Source organism: Capricornis sumatraensis, chromosome 4 (genome assembly GCF_032405125.1).
Source record: "Capricornis sumatraensis isolate serow.1 chromosome 4, serow.2, whole genome shotgun sequence".
In the NCBI taxonomy this organism is placed as follows: Eukaryota; Metazoa; Chordata; class Mammalia; order Artiodactyla; family Bovidae; genus Capricornis; species Capricornis sumatraensis.
The window spans coordinates 149,774,549-149,796,863 of NC_091072.1; the positions used below are offsets into that span (position 1 = coordinate 149,774,549).

The 22,315-nt window shown below is 44.0% G+C and overlaps 1 protein-coding gene across 1 annotated transcript; it reads right to left on the bottom strand.

Moving 5' to 3' along the window:
• TIGAR (TP53 induced glycolysis regulatory phosphatase) lies at positions 1–16,218 on the bottom strand. The gene is made up of 6 exons (XM_068971922.1): positions 16,145–16,218; positions 10,573–10,610; positions 4,920–5,041; positions 2,490–2,567; positions 1,749–1,859; positions 1–701 (listed from the first exon to the last, which is right to left on the bottom strand). The coding sequence occupies exons 1-6, from the start codon at positions 16,174–16,176 to the stop codon at positions 270–272; spliced, it is 813 nt and encodes a 270-aa protein (XP_068828023.1). The 5' UTR covers positions 16,177–16,218; the 3' UTR covers positions 1–269.
• Positions 16,219–22,315: the final 6,097 nt, after the last annotated feature.

A 22,315-nucleotide genomic window follows, 5' to 3' on the forward strand; every position in this document is an offset into this window, starting at 1 on the left:
AATACAGAGAGGTCTCTGAGCAGGGTGGTAAAATTACCCTGGAAAATTCCAACTGTACTTGCACCAAAGAAGTCCATTTTCGATGGTTTTCTATTAGTGTTTTCTATTAGTGTTTCACATGGCTCCGATTCCACTCGAGTTTTATAACCTGCTGTAATGGACAGCTTTTTAACTGTTTCCAAATCTGCATTAGCAGAGGATGGAAGTAAAGTCAAGAGGCACTCGCTCAGAGGCTCACATTTGTTGATTTCCATGCAGATGATTCAGATTTAGCGAGTTTTGCTCACCCCGGCCAGGTGGCCCTGCAGGTTCACACACACACACTGGGCAGTTGGTTTCCCTTTGCCTCCTTTCTCAAAGTTTAGGATGAAGACAGTCATCCCTGTGTTAGGGCTAACTGACGTGAGCTCAGACCTGCTCAGAGTCGCTGGGAACGAGCACTTGAGGTCGGTCAGAAAGTAATCCAACAGGCTTCGCATGTAGGCGCCGTGACTCACGACTAAGACACTGGCTGCTAGGCCTGGGGCACTGCTGTCCGAGTTAAATGTGGAGGCACAGTTTTTCCCTAATGGAAATATCTCTGCCAGGGAACTTTCCAGACAGCTGCTTGGGGAATCCTGGGAAAACTGTTCATTCTGACTGGCTTCTTTCAGGATCAGTTGACAAAGAAATTCAAAAAAGTCTTTGCCACGCATTTTCAGCTGCAATGAAAGAAAAAAAAAAGGTGAAATAAAGTGACATTAATGACTATCTTAAGACATAAACAGGCTTCCGTGGTGGCTCAGATGGTAAAGAATGAGCCTGCAATGCAGGAGACCAGGGTTCAATCCCTGGGTCAGGAAGATTCCCTGAAGAAGGGAATGGCAACAGACTCCAGTATTCTTGCCTGAAGAATTCTACAGACAGAGGAGCCTGGCAGGCTACCATCCATGGGGTCAAAAACAGCTGGACACAACTGACCGAATAATACTTAGGATATAAACAGAACTGATTTTTCTGCAAGCCAGTAATACCACAGAAGCAGATGAAACTCTATTTCTATTCATTCAATCAGTACTTCCACTGATACTAGTAGGTAAGTGCCCAATATATTTCTGGAACCAAGAGAGCACTTTGGGGGCAAAGGTGAGTAAGATACAATGCCTGACTCCTGACTTGAAGCAAACAGAAGGTCATGAAACAGTGTCACCTAGGAAACTGCATCCAACACTTCTGAAGTTCAACGACAGAAAGGATGAAAAGCCGTCCCTCGCTAAACTCATACAAAGTCCTTACAAGGAAACTATGAAAATTAAAAATAGGCGGAGAGATGATCACTCGTAACACAACTGAGCAGCAGAAGACTCCAGGGGCTATGACGTCACCTGGAGGGGTGGGGCAGGGGAGGCCTGACGGCCCTGAGCCTGAGTCTATCAGCTGCCCTCCCCCAGAGCAGCACACACCTGCTTCACTGACCCCCACCCCGTCACTGCAAAGACTCCTGCTCCCCGTTCTTAACAAGACCATCTAATAACCCATTTCCTCAAATCCATGATCAGTAATGATGCCAAATTAATAAATGAGATAAGACAGGACAGGTTAAAAGGGGGGGGGGAAATGGTATCGTGCAGAGTTGTTTTGTGAACCAAACAACTTGCAAATTGCTTAGCTAAAACTCAGAAACGTCTTGCTCACACAAAGCGTCAGGTTTCAGCTACTCGGATGTCGACCAGCTCGTGGACACAGCCACTTTCCCCTGGGCTGCATACCTGGTCCAGGGTCTCTCCTCCGGGCGGTGTGAACGCTGGGCACTCCTCCCCCACTGCTTTAGCCATGGCCCTCAGCTCGCTCAGCGGCCTGCCCTCTGCAGCCCCATATTTCTGCAATGATCCAACAGACAAAAGTGCCTCAAGGGGAATTTGCAATACACAGACAATTAAGTACATGTTTACGGCACACTTTCAGCTTACTTTATCTTATCTCCTCTGAAAAGATGCAAACCCAGATCCACGTGACTTCAGAGCTCATTAGCTGTTTAGGCTCTTAAAAATCAAGCCTTAGCAAAACGCACAAGTCACAGAGGAAATACCAATGGCCAAGAAACATGGGAAATCTACCTTCTCAGGAATCCACAGTAAGAAAGATTAAAATGACACCTTTCATAAGTCATTAAATCAGAAGACCACAGAGACCACTAACAGCCAGTGTTGATGTAGGAGGATTGGAGGCTGGGAAGAGAACTTTTCACTTTTAAACTCTTCTGTACTAAGTCCTCACAAGTATGCCTTGCTTTTATACTTCAAGATGCCTCTCACCTGCGATTTTAACGATTAAATAAGACACTATTCACAAGAGTAAGAGTAATTGCCACACAGTAGATTCTTCATGTAATAGCCAATTTCACACCCCAAGCAGGAAGGCATTTGATTTCTAGCCATGGGATAAACTGAGTTGCTGTAGTGATATTTTATGGTAGAAGAACAACATATAAGTAAGCTATTAATACTTACCCTTTCTCGAAGTCTTGAATCATACTTTACTGTCACATCTTTGCAAAATTTGTTCTTCTCCAAAATCCCATGCACGGTCTACAAATCAGAAGACAACCATTTCTTCTCTCATAAAAATAATCACTATTGGGGACTCCCCTAGCACGCCAATGGTCGGGGCATGCTTCCATTGCAGGCAGCACTGTTCAGACCCTTGGCTAGGGAACTAAAGTTCTGTATGACACGCCCCCCGCCCCCCGAAAAAAATCATTCTGGGAGGGCTCAGGATGGCATCATAGGAAGACCCTCAACTCACCTCCTCCCAAGGACAAGAAAAACCCCAAAAGGCTAATAGTAGATTTTCTAGCAGAAACCTTACAGGTCAGAGGTAGTGGTGTGACATATTCAAAGTGCTGAGAAGTCCAGCTAAAAATACTCTACCCAGCAAGGTTGCTCAGAATTGAAGATAAAATCAAGGGTTTTCCAGATAAAAACTAAAGGAGTTCATCACCACGAAATCAGCCCTACAAGAAATGTATATGGGGCTTCTTTAAGCTGAAAAGAAAGGGCACTGATTATATCAAGAATACATGAAAGCAAAAATCTAATTGGAAAAGGTATATATATTAATAAAGGTTGTAGATCAATCACTTATAAAAAGTTATTTACTGACAAATACATATATGTGTCAAATATATACACACATATATAACATACACATTTATAATTTTCTCCCTCCCTGTGTCTTATTTCTGTTTTGTCCCAAAAAACTTTTATGAAGACTTTTCTCCTGTGTTTTCTTATAGAAGTCCCATAGCTTTAGCTTGTAGACTTGTTCTGTGATTGGCTGCAGGTTAGTTTTTGTGTACTGTGTGAGGCAAGAGTCACATGTCATGTTTTCCCAGATGGCTGGCCCATTGTTTCAACACCTTTTATTGAAAAGACCACCCTTTCAAACACAGAATTATCTTGGCATCTCTGTCAACAAAGTTCAACTGACCAAAAACACTTACAAAAACAACTGACCATGTAACTGTGGGTCCCTCAACTTGTGCTGGAAAGTCTTTATTTCACCTTAATTTTCGAAAGCACTTCTGAGTCGTCATTTCTTCAAAGTATCTTTTACCTTCACACTCACCCCAACTCTCTTCCCTCTTTCCCTTTTGAGACTTCAACTATATGTGATAGTGCACTGCCTGGTCCTGTCCCACAGTTCGGAGGCTCTTCATTTTTCCTTTTCCAGCCTTTTTTCCTTCCGCAGTTAATTTTGGAATGTTCCATTTCCATGTCTTCACGTTCACTGGCCTCTTCTTCTACAGTGTCTAACCTACTGCTAATCCCACCCTGTGAAATTCTCGTTTCAGAGCACTGCATTTTTTATCTCTAGAACATGGAGTCGCCTCTGCCGTCTCCTACTTCTCGCCTCATGATGCTGTTCTGAGGGCAGTTTAGCCTCACCGTGAAGGGATGACACGCTCTCTGTGTTCAGCACAGCCTCCACTTGTGCTGCGGGAGCTCTAACACCTCCCCACTTTGTGTGGGCCCCAGGAATCAGCTGGACAACCGCACCCCAGCGACTGGTCTCCCCCGGAGCTCTGTTTTCTGCCCTCGTGTCGTTCCAGCCACAGGTGTGCAGACTAACCGTTCACCAAAGACTGAAGAGGACTTCTATACACGTGTCTAGAGTCTTCTCTGTGCATTTCTCTCTCCAGCACACCCCACAGATTTTAGTTACTTAAGCCTTCCAAATTCTAAACTTTGTCCCCTCAACTCGGAGACCACTGACTGCTAGCTGGCTGCTTTTGCAGACGTCTGGGCATCACTTCAGTCAGAAAACTACGACAGCTGAGGGCTCATCCCCTATGTTTCACTCCAGCTGAGGTTGCAGCCCAGGCTTCCTGGAGTCCACTACCTGAAAACAGTTGTCTCACAGCTTTTGTCTTGTTTTCTGGTGGTTTGTTGGGGGAGGCTACATTCCAGCCCTGTTATTCCACCATGGTTGTCACTAAAGTCTCCTTCCCTTGGCTTTCAGAAGTTGATTTGGGTTTTTCAAACCTCTGGGATTGTTTTCATAATAATCTGTTCCCTAAAGATATTTCACAGATCTTTCATTTCTGTATAGCAACATAATTGCTTTTTAAACTCTGAGTTCCAATATCTGATGTCTCAATCGTTTAATCTCTGCGGTATTTCCACTGGGTTTCTCTCACAACACCCTCGTTGCCTTTTTTTGGCATTCTGTTAGACATTTTCCCCCAAGCTGCTCTGATTAAATTACCAAAATAAAATAAAATATAGAAGTGAAATAAAAAGAACTTCTGTCAGCGAGGAAAGGGGATTGGGGACGATGGTTGTGTGTGATTTAATTCTCTGTGAACTCTGGGAGGAAATTTTCCAATGTACAGCTGTTGAAACTTTTGACTCACGAGCCTCATCCCTGACTAAACTTACCTGCTTTGTCCTTTTAAGGTCACTGGAGAAAACATGAGTAAACTTCACATCTTTAAGAAATATACCAGCAGCAGCTGCTTGTTTAAATCCAGTTTCTGAAAGAGGCTCATCTATTCCTTGTCCTGCAGTATTAACAGAAGGAACAGCAACATTCAAATATATAACAGATGCAAATGAAAATCACATCTAAGAGAATATAAAGAGCGTTCATCTATGTTTCATTAAAAGACTTCCTTGAGTACTTTCCACATAACTTTTCAGAAAACTAAAAGCAAGCAAAATTAAGCTATAATCCCTATAGAGGTTCAGGTATCCAAGTGTTTTCCAGAAGAATGTCTGCCTGATGGGAACTGGTGGGTGATGAGATTGTTCCCCAGCCTTGCACTGCCCACCACTTTACCAGTCTGTTTGATTAGTGCTGCCTCTGATCTACCTTCTCAGCCCAGCTGCTGTATTTGGGTGGTTGGATGATCGCCTAGAGAAGTTTTCCTTCTTTATCTCCACTGTTCAAATTCAGTAACATACAGTACTGCAAATCTTTCTCCATAAAGGCCGACAAGCCTTCTACCAGCTTAGAGCAAATATCAGTTCGGCCAGTGACACAACACACAGGACAATAATCCATCGTGAATGAGGGTCAGCAGAAACAATGGGTTAACAGACTTGGAAACACCAGTACTTCAGATAGCAGAGACCGCACACTGAACCACAAAAACAAGCAGCACCAAGTCCTCAAAAACCAGACAGGTTTCTAAAAGGACTACACAAACCTCTTAACAATGAAAAACGGAATTGCTGTGGAGGTAAAAAAATATCCCTCAGTGGATAAAAGGAAATACATTAAGCTGAGAAGCTTCACGAACCCAAAGGTAAGGCTGAAGTCGTCCCCTGTGCCCCTTTCCCACAGATACGAGGAGATAAGAGCACATCTCAGACATGTTAAAGACATGGAGGAAGGACAAGGCTTCCTAACTACAGCTAGTGGGAACTCAAGAAAGAGAGAAATGGAGAACAGGAAGCATGAAACGGAACAGGAAGTGCGAAATGGAGAACAGCAAGTGTGAATGGAGAACAGGAAGTGTGAAATGGAGAACAGGAAGTGTGAAATGGAGAACAGGAAGTGTGAAACAACAGGAAGTGTGAAATGGAAAACAGGAAGTGTGAAATGGAGAACAGGAAGTGTGAAACAACAGGAAGTGTGAAATGGAAAACGAAGTGTGAAATGGAGAACAGGAAGTGTGAAACAACAGGAAGTGTGAAATGGAAAACAGGAAGTGTGAAACGGAGAACAGGAACTATGAAACAGAACAGGAAGTGTGAAATGGAGAATACAAAGTATGAAATGGAGAACAGAAATCAGGAAAGACATAAAACTACAGATAAAGGAAACATGATATACACCAAGAAGGATAACTAAAAAAAAAAAAAAAAACCTACCAGATTTAGTAAGAGAAACTGTAGAAAACCAAAATAAAAAGACTTTAAAAACAGCTACAGAGGAAGACAGATGGGACACCATGGGATATGATGGGACACCATGGCCATGATGGGATATCCACCATGGGACACCATTTGGTTGAGAGATCTCTGGACAGGAGCAAGGGAAGCCAAAATTAAAAAACCCAGCAGAGTAATAGCTTCTAAAAGAACCATCAGTCTAGAACTGGACTAGAAAAGTCTAAAGAAAATAAAAACAGAACTGCCTGGAATAGAACTGATTGAAACTATCTTTACCACCAACCGATTTACACGAGAGGACTTCTCAGAAAAGATGCTTCAGGAATGAAGGTCTGAGATGCAAAAGAAATGGTGACAGGAGAAAACTGGCAAGTACGGCTGTAAATTTAAACAAACACTAAGTAAAATAATGCCTAGGTTGCATAGGTGAAAAAGGACAGGAGAGTAAAACAACAGCACATGCTGTCACATTTTTCAGGAGAGAGGATATTGAGCATATACTTTATTAGGTATGAATGGTCAAGATATAAAGACAACTGTTAAAAGCACGGACATGGCTTATTTCAAGGCCAGAAGGCAAGGTAACAGTGGGTTGGATAAGGGAAAGAAAAGCAGGCACCTAAGAAGTAAAGGTGAGTGAGAAGGAAAAGACTAGAAAACAAAGGGAAAAAAACCACCACAAAGGAAAAATCCAAACACACCAGAAACCAGAGTCAACATGGGTCAAACCACTCTCACCAGTTAACAAAAAGACTGCTTTTTTTTTTTTTTAAGAGAACCAGAATCAGCTGCCTACCATTGACAAGGTAACACTTAGGAGACCAGTCCAGCAAGGCTGAAAAGAAAGGGATGGGAAAATACACATCACAAAAATTCCAACCCCACACAGCTGGAGCTGCCATATCACTCTCAGAAATACATGACTTTGTGACAGAAGTCTTACTAAGGATTGTGAAGATCACTATAAATAAGATTCAATTCACCTGGAAGATAGAGCAATCTAAATTTGCATGTGCCTAATAAAATAGCCTTAAAGTATATAAAAGCAGAATATATAAACCACAAATTGATAAAATTGAAGGTATTTAAGGATAAACTGGCTATCACAGTGGCAAATTCAATATACTTCATGCATAAACTGACCCTTAGGTCATACAGGCACATGAGTAAATTTACAAAACTAGTAAAGTATGGGAAGATTTGAATGACAAAATCAAGATTAATGATTTGATATAAAATTCCAAACCCAATAATTAGAAAACAAAGATTTTTCTCAAACATATAGTAAATTTATAATAAAAACTGACCACGCTAACCAATTTCAGACATATTACCAAATAAACCATATTGTCAAAACAGAAATCAATCACACTCTAAGTCAATCACAAACGATGAAGAACAAAACCACACAGTCCACTCATTTGGAAATTTAAAAACAGTTCAAAATAACTTACAGGTCAATGAAGAAATCATAATGGAAATTTTAATATACTTGGTACTAAATACTTACTAGATCACTATAAATCAAAACTGTAGGCATGCAACAAAAATAGTACGCTCAGAGGTTAAAGCATCTGCCTGGAATGAGGGAGACCTGGGTTCGATCCTTGGGTCAGGAAGATCCCCTGGAGAAGGAAATGGCAACCCACTCCAGTACTCTTGCCTGGAGAATCCCATGGAGGGAGGAGCCTGGCAGACTTCAGTCCATGGGGTCGCAAAGAGTCAGACACGACTGAGCGACTTCACTTCACTTCAGAACCATATAGCCTGAATGCTTACAAAAATTAAAAGAAAAGGAAGGTGGCTGTAACTGAAGAAACTAAGCATCTAACTTCCAAAGTTAGGAAAAGAACACAAAACAAATTTAAAAAACAGGTAATGAACATGAAAACTTTTATTCATGGCCTTAGAAAACATCACTACAAACAAAGCAGGTGGAGGTGATGGAATTCCAGTTGCACTATTTCAAATCCTGAAAGATGATGCTGTGAAAGTGCTGCACTCAATATGCCAGCAAATTTGGAAAACTCAGCAGTGGCCACAGGACTGGAAAAGGTCAGTTTTCATTCCAATCCCAAAGAAAGGCAATACCAAAGAATGCTCAAACTACCGCACAATTGCACTCATCTCACATGCTAGTAAAGGAATGCTCAAAATTCTCCAAGCCAGGCTTCAACAGTATGTGAATCATGAACTTTCAGATGTTCAAGCTGGTTTTAAAAAAGGCAGAGGAACCAGAGATCAAATTGCCAACATTCGCTGGATTATCAAAAAGGCAAGAGAATTCCAGAAAAACATCTATTTCTGCTTTATTGCCTATGCCAAAGCCTTTGACTGTGTGGATCACAAAAAATTGTGGAAAATTCTGAAAGAGATGGGAATACCAGACCACCTGACTTGCCTCTTGAGAAACCTATATGCAGGTCAGGAAACAACAGTTAGAACTGGACATGGAACAAAAGACTGGTTTCAAATAGGAAAAGGAGTATGTCAAGGCTGTCTACTGTCACCCTGCTTATTTAACTTCTATGCCGAGGACATCATGAGAAACGCTGGGCTGGAAGAAGCACAAGTAGGAATCAACATTGCCGGGAGAAATATCAAGAACCTCAGATATGCAGATGACACCACCCTTATGGCAGAAAGTGAAGAGGAACTCAAAAGCCTCTTGATGAAAGTGAAAGAGGAGAGTGAAAAAGTTGGCTTAAAGCTCAACATTCAGAAAACGAAGATCATGGCATCTGGTCCCATCAATTCATGGGAAATAGACAGGGAAACAGTGGAAACAGTGTCAGACTTTTTTTGGGGGGCTCCAAAATCACTGCAGATGGTGATTGCAGCCATGAAATTAAAAGACGCTTACTCCTTGGAAGGAAAGTTATGACCAACCTCGACAGCATATTCAAAAGCAGAGACATTACTTTGCCAACAAAGGTTCCTCTAGTCAAGGCTATGGTTTTTCCAGTGGTTATGTATGGATGTGAGAGTTGGACTGTGAAGAAAGCTGAGCGCTGAAGAATTGATGCTTTTGAACTGTGGTGTTAGAGAAGACTCCTGAGAGTCCCTTGGACTGCAAGGAGATCCAACCAGTCCATTCTGAAGGAGATCAGTCCTGGGATTTCTTTGAAGGGAATGATGCTGAAGCTGAAACTCCAGTAGTCTGGCCACCTCATGTGAAGAGTTGACTCACTGGAAAAGACCCTGATGCTGGGAGGGATTGGGGGCAGGAGGAGAAGGGGACGACCGAGGATGAGATGGCTGGATGGCATCACTGACTCGATGGACGTGAGATTGAGTGAACTCCGTGAGTTGGTGATGGACAGGGAGGCCTGGCATGCTGTGATTCATGGAGTCGCAAAGAGTCAGACACGACTGAGGGACTGAACTGAACTGAACTGTCAGTTTCAAATGAAATGAGACAAGTGAGCAGGGCCCATGAACAAACAAGGTAATGAGTCCTGAGGATGCTCTGGGTGGGTCCCAGGTCAGTGGGAAACAGAGCCTGGTTTCCAGCAGAAGGAGGCAGGTACGTGAGGTATTAAAAATCAGCTCCTGCAAACACCAGATGTCCCTAGCCCCAAAATATAAAACTCAACGCTTGTATCACCAGAGCACAGAAATAGCATGTCTAGCTGAAAGATATTCTTCAGAAGCCAGAAAAGCTGGATCACAGGGAGATTAAAAGAACCTGAGCCCAAATGAACAGAACAAGCTCGGCTGAGGTGGGTGGGGAGGAAGACAGAATCAAGTGACAACCCCATGTGAGAACAGGAATTCCCTTTTTAAACTATTTCTTTGTTATTACTAAAAATAATACATCTTAGCAGGAAAAATACCATTAACACCAGCCAGTAAATTTTTGTTTCCAAATATGAAGTCATTTTAAACTCTGGCAGATATATTTGAAGACAATTAGATCCAATACAACTCCTTAATCAGCTGAGAGGTGGCTCTGAAGCCTCCCACAAACAACTTGGAGCACTGGTCTTCACATCCAATTCACTCTAGAGACTTACTCCTCTTGAGTTCCGTCTACTCTGATCATACTTCTGTGACCATATGCTTTAACTCTGTAATCCCAGGTCACAGTCCAGACCTGCCCCTGGTCCATCCTACCCTATCAGATCTCTTTACCCTGCATTTCACATGAACATGAACAGAGAGCGCTAAAAAATATAAGTCAGAGAATACCAACCTTGAATTATTTTCTCCTTGTTAAGTCTTGTTTCTCCACTAAAATAGAAAGACAGGGAGAAAGCCCTTATTATCAAGTTAGGTTACTTTTGAAATTAGGGGAAAAAAATTGGCAAGGAAAGGTCATATTAGTAAAGATAGCACATTGTACATACGTTAGACTCTAACCTGTAAAAATGACACTCTACTGTCTGCAGTTGTCTATTCTATGGACCGAATTGAGCTAAAAATTTCAAACTGTTCCGAAGTAAAATGTATAGATAAATCTTAAGTGAACTGAAGAGAGAGAATATTATTTTTCAAAGTATATATCCAGATACACAATGGAATATCACTCAGCCATAAAAAGGAATGAAACTCAGTTGTTAAGTGATGTCGATAAACCTAGAGCCTGTCGTACAGAGTGAAGCAAGTCAGAAAGAGAAAACAAATACTGTATATTAACACATATATACGGAATCTAGAAAAAAGTATTGATGCACGTCCTTGCAGGGTAGGAAGAGAGACGCAGATGTAGAAAGCACATCAGTGGACACGGCTGGGGGGGATGGGTGGGTGGGCAGACGAATTGAGTAGCACTGAGATGCACACACGACCACGTGTACCACAGACAGCTAGAGGGAAGCTGCTGCACAGTGCAGGGGACTCAGCTCGGTGCTCCGTGACAACCTGGCAGGGAGGGAAGGGAGGGAGGCCATGTAGGTACACGTGTATCTGACACACACTGTTGTAGAGTAGAAACTAACAAAACACTAAAGCAATTATACCCCAATTAAAAAAAAAAGTGTATGTACAGACAGAAAATTTTTGTTAAATCATCTTCTTAAATATGTTGACCAAAACTACTTCCCCAGGCATCAGGACCAAATAGGACAGCCAGTCCATCCATTCATCTGCTGGGCTGAGCGAGCAGGTCCAGGGGACCATGAGCGGAGCAGAAAGGGGTACAGCGACCCACAGCCCCCACCCTGGCTTCTGAGTCCTCGAGCGGCTCCAGCTGCTCCGCTCTGCAATGCTAAGGGATTACAAAACCAAACCCAGCCCATTCTGAAGCAACCAGAAGAGTAACAGGATGAGAAATACTGTCACAGAATAACTGGACTAAGGCTAGGCAGGGGAGGGCGGGGGCGCACTGGCACTTTATGGGGCGTATTTTGTTTTCAAATCACCTTATAAACATCACAGAGGAGCAATCTAACAACAGAACTTTTTTCCCCAAAAAAAACGTGCACAAATATTTAGTTTTACAGCTTTGTAAATGTTACAAACCAAACATTTCTCGAGAGGTTTGTACAAATCCTTGAAGCAACTGGTTATAGCTAGCTTATTTGGGGAGTGGGAAAGAAAAGTGGGTGGCTAGAACAGGTTTACTATTAATCCACTTCCCTAACCAAAGCTTGGCTTGTAGCAGCCACAGGGAAAATCAGGAAAGTGGAAAGGTCAGAGGAATATATTTTGAAGGAGTCAGGAGTAACAGCACTCATTTTCAAAATCTGCAGTGTGATTCACTTCCAAGACAGATATCTGACTCTGTAAGAATCCCAAGCCTTATGATAAGAAGCCAAGTCTGATGACTGGCCATTTATAGGCCCTCAAATATGCACCGTTCATTTGGGGGATTATCACGCTGTTCTTCACTTTAAAAGACATTTTGTTAGTTCTGGTTTATGCTTGATAGCATTTCTCTAGAAACCATATAAGAGAGCTTAATTTCCTAACCACATCCTTTTAAATAATTCAAATTCAGCAGACAAGTACTTGGGTTTGCCACAGGAGAGACAAATCATGGGACATTAGTGTACAACTGGGGCGAGTTGTCAAAGTAGATATGCTCTGGTATACACGAGAATGGAGTGTGCTCTCCTGCTATTCAACCATGAATATACAGCCTTACAGTGATTCCTCCACACCAATTAATTCATTTGAAAATAGAGAAGTTTGCAAGGGCTAGGAATGTGAGGATTTTCACTGGATGGTTGAGTGGGAGTTAGGGAAAGCAAAATACCCAATTCATGATACATTTGTCTATATTAGATTAGTCCTAGCTGCACAGGCTCTTCCAATTAATCAATCCCAGAAAACACACATCACAGGAACATAACAATTATATGTGTCTTTATAAGAGTTTAGAGATGATTCAATATTCAACTTGCCTGCTCTATTAGAACAGTGATTAGCATTCAATGAAAACTAAGTAACTGCCCAAAGAGGCAGAATTAAAAACATAAAATCAGTGTTCTCAATACCTATACTAATTCATCATCTTTCAGGAATTAAAAGTAAATGAAACTTAATTTGTAAAAATGTTTAAAGAACTAGCTAAAAATGGAGTGAAATGGGATAGTTTTGCAGGCAACTAATTGCAAACACCTACAAGAACATTTGAAGGGAACCAGAGGCCTTTCTGCATTTATTGGGCTTTTCAACAATGCTGTTCTAAGACCATGAGAAACTACAGCTCAGTCAGATCAGCAGACTTGAAGTCTGAAATCTGGGGTATTCTGTTCCAACAATGACACACACTGGCACTCTCACGTTCAAGGATGTTGATGAAGATCAACATGCTGACAGTAACAGCACAAGATTCATAAAGAATTTGGCTGAGCTTAAAGCACAAGATTCATAAAGGGTTTGGCTGAGCTTAAACTGCAATTAAAAAGTTTTCTTCCATTATCAGAAGAGTCACCGTTCAATAAAACTCAGTTCAGTTCAGTCACTCAGTCCTGTCTGACTCTTTGCGACCCCACTGACCGCAGCACGCCAGGCCTCCCTGTCCATCACCAACTCCCAGAGTCTACCCAAACCATGGAGTCAGTGATGCCATCCAACTATCTCATCCTCTGTCATCCCCTTCTCCTCCTGCCTTCAATCCTTCCCAGCATCAGGGCCTTTCCAATGAATCAGCTCTTCACATCAGGTGGCCAACATATTGGAGTTTCAGCTTCAACATCACTCCTTCCAATGAACACTCAGGAATGATCTCCCCTAGGATGGACTGGTTGGATCTCCTTGCAGTCCAAGGGACTCTCAAGAGTCTTCAATACCATAGTTCAAAAGCATCATTTCTTCGGCACTCAGCTTTCTTCACAGTCCAACTCTCACATCCATACATGACCACTGGAAAAACCATAGCCTTGACTAGACAGACCTTTGTTGGCAAAGTAATGTCTCTGCTTTTTAATATGCTGTCTAGGTTGGTCACAACTTTCCTTCCAAGGAGTAAGCGTCTTTTAGCATCTTGTTTCTTTTCCTGAATGAATTATCAAATTTTAGCTTTGAGAATTCTGAAGGAGGAAACTAACTATTCCCTATCAATTATTTCAACACTTTCTCTGCAATTCCTTATGGGTGCATGTGTGCTCAGTGGCTAAGTAGCGTCCGACTCTTTTTAACCCCATGGACTGTGGCCTGCCAGGTTCCTCTGTTCATGGGATTTTCCAGGCAAGATCACTGGAGTGGGTTGCCATTTCCTCCTCCAGTGGATCTTCCTGACCCAGGGATCAAACCTGCATCACCTGCATTACAGGTGGATTCTTTATCACTGAACCACCAAAGAAGCCCTCTCCCATGAACAGAACAGAACAAAGCAAGTTGTTCTTATCACTCTTCACAGTCAGATCACAAGAAGTAAAAAGTAGCTTCTGAAATGGCTGGTGGAAGTCAAGCAATCCACAAACACTAGGCTTTAATCCTGAAATAGGAGGCAGAAGGGCAAAGCAGTTAACAGGATGGGCCACAGTACTGCCACCTCAGTTTAAACCCCCTTCCCAACTCATCATGTGATTTTAAGCAAGTCACATGACCTCTGTGTCTGTTTCCTCATCTGCAAATTGAGAGGCCCTCTTTACCTCACTGGATGGTAGTCAGAATTTAATTACAACAGTACCTGGCAAATACTAATTAATTAAGACTTATTTTTAAATTAATTCCTCAAAGGATTTCTTTTAGGAAACAATTTTACACCTTTCAAGCCCTTTTTAAGAAGGGAGGAGGGGATAAAATATACATTCAGGTAACAATTGTCTACTAAGCATCTAAATAGGGATCAGCTTGTTTTTCAAGGGGTGGTTTAGCCTAGATTTTCTACGGCTTCTGGGCTTCAATTTTATGTCAGGCCCTGGGTCAGGCATCTAGAAAGTGCTCCAAATTAAGAGGAAAGAGAATCCCATGGACAGAGGAGCCTGGTGGGCTACAGTCCATGGAGTCACAAAGAGTCGGACACGACTGAGCGACTTCACTTCACTTCTTCACTTCACAATCAAGACTAGTTCCTGGTCTGCTACTGAGTAGCTATAGGTCCTTCGAAGGTCACATGATGGTCATAAACCGTTCTATAAAACGCAGAGGAATGGGGTGGAGAAAGCATCTCCATTTCTCACTTGGCCATTAAAATCCTGTGAGTCCTAAAGGGACAACTTCAGATAACAGCTGAGATAACCTTCCTATTAAGCAAGAACAGGACCAAAAAAAGACAGCAACTAAAAGCAGCTTGACAAGGTTAGACCATTCTGATGTTCCTTGCAAGCTGCAAGAAGTCAAAACTGGAATCTTAGTTACCTGCAACCCAGTCCTCTGATACACAGAACTCACTCAGAATGCTGGTCCCATTAACCACACACACATATTGGACGACAGGCTGCATTTTTATCAGAGCTGTCCCTTACAAAAACAAAAAGTTCGTTAATTCTCATACATGCTTCCCACCCCTCCCCAGTGCAATGCGCTTTACCTTTCTAACATTCAATGATCACACTAATCCAGTGGGGTGGGGCCTATCACTATCCCCATTTTATAAATCAGGAAACTGAGGTCGTGTAAATTAAGTCGGTTAAAGGAAGCCCAGGTTACAAGGCTCCCAGGTGGAGCCCAGATTCCAATCTGTGTCGCCCTTGCTTGAAAAATCTGTGCTCCTGACCGCCCTGAACTCAGTTAACAACACCGGGCAAACAGAGTCGAAAAGGAAAACGAAGGCATGGCAAGACATGTCAGCATTTGGCTCCCTGTAACGCTGTATGTTAAAAATATTTGTTGAGGGCAGTGCAGGCGGCTGAAAGCAGGGAGAGGCGCCCCCATCCCCGCCCGCCCCCAGCAACCGAAGCTCTGCGGGGAACAGACCCGAGCCTGGGGTACCGAGGGGACAAGAGTGGGAGCAGAGCCTGCAGGGGAAAGGTCAGCCCCGAGCCGGTCCACGCTGCAGACCCTGCGGGCCCAGCTGGGGGCAAACGCGCGGCCCGGGAGGTGCGGGGACTCCACTGTGTCTTCGGATTCAGCCGCCCCCCCCCCCCAGCTGGGGTGAGGTGAGGGGGTGACCTTGACCTCACTCCTTCCGACATCCCTGTCCCCACGTACTGGGGGACCAATGACATCTGACCCCTGGCCTTCTGCTCGGCGTCGCTGGGCCAGGAGGGCCGGAAAAGGGTAACTCACGGGGAACACCCAGAACTCGCCAAGCCGAGCCGCGGGGGAAAACACAGGACAGGACTGGCGGGGAGGGTGCGGATCCTCGGTCCCCCCGGCCCAGCCCCACAACACGCCACGGAAGGGACAGGGCAGCCCGCGACGGCCATACTCACTGCCGGACCACGGTCAGAGCGAAGCGCGTCATCCCGCCCACACCCGGAGCCAGAAGACCAAGCACCGCAGCGCCGCCCAAATCCGCACCCGCTGCCCCGCACTGCGACCGCCAAGCCCCTCCGCTTCCGCACCGCGCCGCCGGCCGGCTCCGCAGCTATAGGTGAAGGCGGCCTCTACGTCACTCCCTGACCAGCCAATCAGGGAGGCGGGGGCCCGGCTGGTCGCGAAGACTGACGGGCGGCCAGATCCCGCCCAGGGCCTTGGCGCGTGCGCAGCTGCGCGCAGGCCCTTGATTGGAGCGCGGCAGGTGCGGCGGCCCCGCCTCGAGCCTGGCGGACGGGTCGCGCCAGGGCAAACCCAGGGCTGGAGGCTCCGCGATGATAAGGCTGCTGCAGCTCCGATTGCGGTTAGTCTGATTTGAGGCTGGAGTGCGGCCAGCAGTCCTGCTTCGTGGATGTACAGCTCCAGACACGTTCAGTCCTAGGGTTTATGTTAACCGCTGGCACTGGGAGCGTGGGGTCAGCAGTGTGCTTAGACCCACCTTGGCTTCAGCCCCCAACTCCGCCTAGACTGACCTGCTCCGGGCGCAAAGTCTAGGCTTGGTCCCTGGCAGCCCTTATCTGGACTCAGTTCAGTTCAGTTCAGTTCAGTTCAGTCGCTCAGTCGTGTCCGACTCTTTGCGACCCCATGAATCTCAGCACGCCAGGCCTCCCTGTTCATCACCAACTCACGGAGTTCACTCAGACTCGCGTCCATCGAGTCCTTGATGCCATCCAGCCATCTCATCCTCTGTCGTCCCCTTCTCCTCCTGCCCCCAGTCCCTCCCAGCATCAGAGTCTTTTCCAATGAGTCACATGAGGTAGCCAAAGTACTGGAGTTTCAGCTTTAGCATCATTCCTTCCAAAGAACACCCAGGGCTGATCTCCTTTAGAATGGACTGGTTGGATCTCCTTGCAGTCCAAGCTATCTAGGTTGGTCATAAGTTTCCTTCCAAGGAGTAAGCATCTTTTAATTTCATAGCCGCAGTCACCATCTGCAGTGATCTTGGAACCCCCCAAAATAAAGTCTGACACTGTTTCCCCATCTATTTCCCATGAAGTGATGGGACCAGATGCCATGATCTTCGTTTTCTGAATGTTGAGCTTTAGGCCAACTTTTTCACTCTCCTCTTTCACTTTCATCAAGAGGCTTCTGAGTTCCTCTTCACTTTCTGCCATGAGGGTGGTGTCATCTGCATATCTGAGGTTCTTGATATTTCTCCCAGCAATCTTGATTCCAGCTTGTGCTTCTTCCAGCCCAGCGTTTCTCATGATGTACTCTGCATATAAGTTAAATAAGCAGAGAGACAGTATACAGCCTTGACGTACTCTTTTCCCTGTTTGGAACCAGTCTGTTGTTCCATGTCCAGTTCTAACTGTTGCTTCCTTACCTGCATATAGGTTTCTCAAGAGGCAAGTCAGGTGGTCTGGTATTCCCATCTCTTTCAGAATTTTCCACAGTTATTATTGTGATCCACACAGTCAAAGGCTTTGGCATAGTCAATAAAGCAGAAATAGATATTTTTCTGGAACTCTCTTGCTTTTTCCATGATCCAGCAGATGTTGGCAATTTGATCTCTGGTTCCTCTGCCTTTTCTAAAACCAGCTTGAACATCTGGAAGTTCATGGTTCACGTACTGTTGAAGCCTGGCTTGGAGAATTTTGAGCATTACTTTACTAGCATGTGAGATGAGTGCAATTGTGTGGTAGTTTGAGCATTCTTTGGCATTGCCTTTCTTTGGGATTTTGGAATAAAAGTTATGACCAACCTAGATAGCATATTGAAAAGCAGAGACATTACTTTGCCAACAAAGGTCCCTCTAGTCAAGGCTATGGTTTTTCCAGTGGTCATGTATGGATGTGAGTTGGACTGTGAAGAAAGCTGAGCGCCAAAGAATCGATGCTTTTGAACTGTGGTGTTGGAGAAGACTCTTGAGGGTCCCTTGGACTGCAAAGAGATCCAACCAGTCCATTCTAAAGGAGATCAGCCCTGGGATTTCTTTGGAGGGAATGATGCTGAAGCTGAAACTCCAGTACTTTGGCCACCTCATGCGAAGGGTTGACTCATTGGAAAAGACTGTGATGCTGGGAGGGATTGGGGGCAGGAGGAGAAGAGGATGACAGAGGATGAGATGGCTGGATGGCATCACTGACTCGATGGACTCGAGTCTGAGTGAACTCCGGGAGTTGGTGATGGACAGGGAGGCCTGGCATGCTGCGATTCATGGGGTCGCAAAGAGTCGGACACGACTGAGCGACTGAACTGAACTGAGCTTCTTTGGGATTAGAATAAAAACTGACCTTTTCCAGTCCTGTGGCCACTGCTGAGTTTTCCAAATTTGCTGGCATATTGAGTGCAGCACTTTCATGCATCATCTTTCAGGATTTGAAATAGTGCAACTGGAATTCCATCACCTCTACTAGCTTTGTTCATAGTGATGCTTTCTAAGGCCCACTTGACTTCACATTCCAGGATGTCTGGCTCTAGGTGAGTGATCATACCATCGTGATTATCTTGGCCGTGAAGCTCTTTTTTGTACAGTTCTTCTGTGTATTCTTGCCACCTCTTCTTAATATCTTCTGCTTCTGTTAGGTCCATACCATTTCTGGACTAGGCCTCCTGTTTCGCCTGCAGGGCCCGATTTTTACCAAAAATCCTGCGAAGCCACTTGCTGGAGAATCCTTCCACCTTTGATGTCCAATCAAACTCCTCTTCCTCCATTCTGTTAATAAAACATGTTCCTCTCCGTTCCCATTCCCCCAATATCTCACCTAGTTCCTCATGGTCATATTTTCCATTCTCTACCTCATTTTCTATTCTGTCCTTCACCCTGCACCCTTGGCTATGCATGTGTGCTCAGCTGTGTGTGACTCTGTGATCTTACGCACTCTAGCCTGCCAGGCTCCTCGGTCCATGGAATTTTCCAGGCAAGAATACTGGAGTAGGGTATAATTAATTTCCTTTTCCAGGGGATCTTCCCAGCCCAGGAATTGAACCTGAGTCTTTTGCATTGCAGGCTGATTCTTTTCCGCTCAGCCCTCCGGGTAGCCCACCCTTTATAAATTTCCATTTGTCCTTGTGTTCAGAGTTGCATTCATTTGGCAAATAAATCAAACATCTAAAAAAAATTAGCTTTATAATGTAAGGGGAGAGAATTGTTTTGGAAAAATTTAGAAAATTAAAATAATACAAAATGTTTAATTATCCAAGAACTACTTATAAAAACCATGTATGTTTTCAAAAACTTTGAGAATCATGAAACAAACAGTTGAAAAATGAGAATCTTTGAAAGAATGGACATTATTCTACATTATTTGTTCAAGAGTTCAGAGACTACCCTACAGTTTATAAAATGGACAAGGAATTCATTTCAGCTGTGTTTAGATATAAGCTGGAAATGACCACTGATATACTTTTGTTGACAACAGATAAAATAACATGCTGGTTTGTTTGTTTGTTTTATAAAAAAGGATGCTTTGTTGTGGCAACTCATATGATAGAATTCTGAATTAGTCAGGATAGGCCAAGTTACGGTGCCAAATTAATCCTGGAATTCCCATGGTTTACTACATTAAAGTTTTATTTCTCTCTCATGCTACATGTCTGACATGGATCAGGAAGGGGCTTTACTCCACAAAGTCCTAAGTTAACAGTTAACAATGACCTCCTTACATGGATTCACAATAACTAGGGCAGGAAGTGAGAACGATTGAGGGTGTTGAGCCAGGTTTTAGATACTTCCTTCAGTGCCCAAAGCTGCTCACGTGACCCTCCTTAACTGCAAAGGAGAGAAGAAAAGTGAGGAACACAGGAGTGGCTAGTGTGCGTCCAGGTCGCCGTGGGCTATGCCTTGGTCCTCTTCCGTCCTCCACCATGCGTCTCCTCAGTGATCTTACCTCCAGCCTGCAGTCCCCTCCCTCCGCTTTCTCCTTATTCGTCTACTTTTTCCTCCAGGTTTACTGAGATATAATGGACATCCAGCCCTCTATAAATTTAAGGTGTGCAACATAATGATGTAATTTATACCCATCACGGAATGACTGTCACAAAAAGCTTAGTGAATATCCCTCATCTTGTCATCTCATGTGTTAGTTGCTCTCAGTCGTGTCTGACTCTTTGCGACCCCCGGACTGTAGCCTGCCAGGCTCCTCTGTCCGTGGGATTTTCCAGGCAAGAGTACTGGAGTGAGCTTACATTTCCTACTCCAGGGGATCTTCCCAACCCAGGGATCGAACCTGGGTCTCCCGCATTGCAGGCAGATGCTTTACCATCTGAGTCACCAGGGGAATCCAGTAAAACTCTAGTGATTATCAATCAAGTTCGAAATTGTTTCTTTTCCTGAAAGAATCATCTTAGAAACACAAAATTATAGCAAAAAAAAAAAAAAAAGCTTTTCTCCTGATGAGAACTCAGGATTTACTCTCTACAGCTGTGTTTATATCTTTATCATGTTGTACATTACATCTCTAGTATTTATTTATCTTAGGGCTTCCCAGGTGGCTCAGTGGTAAAGAATCCACCTGCCACGGCAGGAGACACCCATTCAACCCCTGGGTCGGGAAGATCCCCTGGAGAGGAAATGGTAACCCATTCCAGTAGTCTTGCCTAGGAAATCCCATGGATGGAGAAGCCTGGCAGGCTACAGCCCATGGTGTCAAAAGAGAGTCAGACATGACTTAGAGACAAAATTTTATTTATCTTGTAACTGGAAGTGTGTACCTTTTGACTGCTTTCATCCAATTTCCCCACTCCTCAGCCCCCAGTAACTGCAAATCTGATCTCCCTCCGTCCATGGGTTTGTTGTTGAACTATAATTGAGCTAAACCTCTGTTAACTCCTGTTACAACATAGTGGCTTGACACATTTCAAAATGATCACCAAGATAAGTGGTTACAACATGTCACCTGTATTCCTCTCACTGAACCTTTAATACCCACTGACTCATTTATTTTGCAGTGGGAAGTTTGTACCTCCTCATCTTTCTCACCCACTACCCCCATTTTGCCGCCTGTTTGCCCTCTGTATGCATAAATCCATTTCTGTTTTGTTATATGCTGGAATGTAGGTTTTTTGTTTTTTTTTAAGGAAGGGACTCTCTTGTTCTCTTACACGGGCCTGGAATGGTGACAGTCATGTTGCAGAAGCCCAATCAACATTGGTCATCCACAAAAATCATGCTCCTAAAGAATAAAGGGGGGAAAAAAAGGAAAAATCATACGATAGAAAACTCTTCACTATGGTCCAGGAAGATCCCACATGCTCCTGAGCAACTGAGCCCGTGCACCACAACTTCTGAGTCTGCACGCTTAGAGCTCATGCTCGGCAACATGACAATCTGCTGCTGTGACAAGCCCATGTACTGCAATGAAGAGGAGCCCCCACTCGCCACAACTAGAGAAAGCCCACGATCAGCAACAAGAACCCAGAGCAACTAAAAAAATAAAACAAAATGTTTTTAAAGACTCACCAAAATAGAGATGAGAAGATTTTGAGTTGAAGACTCAAAATGGACAAAGCTGACATCAGATGTTAGTCTAAACTAACAAGAGTCTTCAGGACCAACTAAGATTTGGTGCTTTTTCAATTACCCCAGTTACTGTACTTTTAACACCATGACTTTGCTTTTTGCTCCTCTGGCTTTTAAGTTGGAAATTGTCAGGGTTTGTGCAAATGTAATAAAAGAGAAAGTCTTGGACTTTTATTGGCAGGGACTTTTTTTTTTTTACACCACCCACTGTCATAATTGATTACATGCTGTACCCTGATGGAAGAACAGAACTTCAAGGCCAATAACAAGTCACAAATACATGGTAAACCATCTGCTTTGTCCGGCGACTGAGAAATAATAATGTAAGCAGTGATCCAAGCAGGAAGGGGCTGCCAGTCCAACTGTGCCCAGTCCTCCATCAGTTTGATGTCTGAAGGTGCAAGGAGATTTGTTTTGGCAGTCACTCTGCCAACATCTGACATCTGTCACCCAGAGTTCGCCATTACTGCTGCTTCCAAAAAATTATATCTGCCAGTCAAACGGCTTTTCTACTGGATGGTGGAAGGAGGCCTTCTCAGCCTGCTTCTGGGGAACTCCCCTTTATTTGAATACATGTATCCAGTAATCCCTTTTCATGCCTCGC

What these genes read in the sequence shown, in the direction of transcription:
- TIGAR (XM_068971922.1), bottom strand. Translation starts at nt 16,176, where the DNA reads ATGACGCGCTTCGCTCTGACCGTGGTCCGGCA. An exon ending in GCTCTGACCGTGGTCCGGCA is followed by an intron (nt 10,611 to 16,144) that starts GTGAGTATGGCC and finishes TTTCTATTTTAG; the next exon opens with TGGAGAAACAAGACTTAACA. An exon ending in ACCTTAAAAGGACAAAGCAG is followed by an intron (nt 2,568 to 4,919) that starts GTAAGTTTAGTC and finishes TCTGATTTGTAG; the next exon opens with ACCGTGCATGGGATTTTGGA.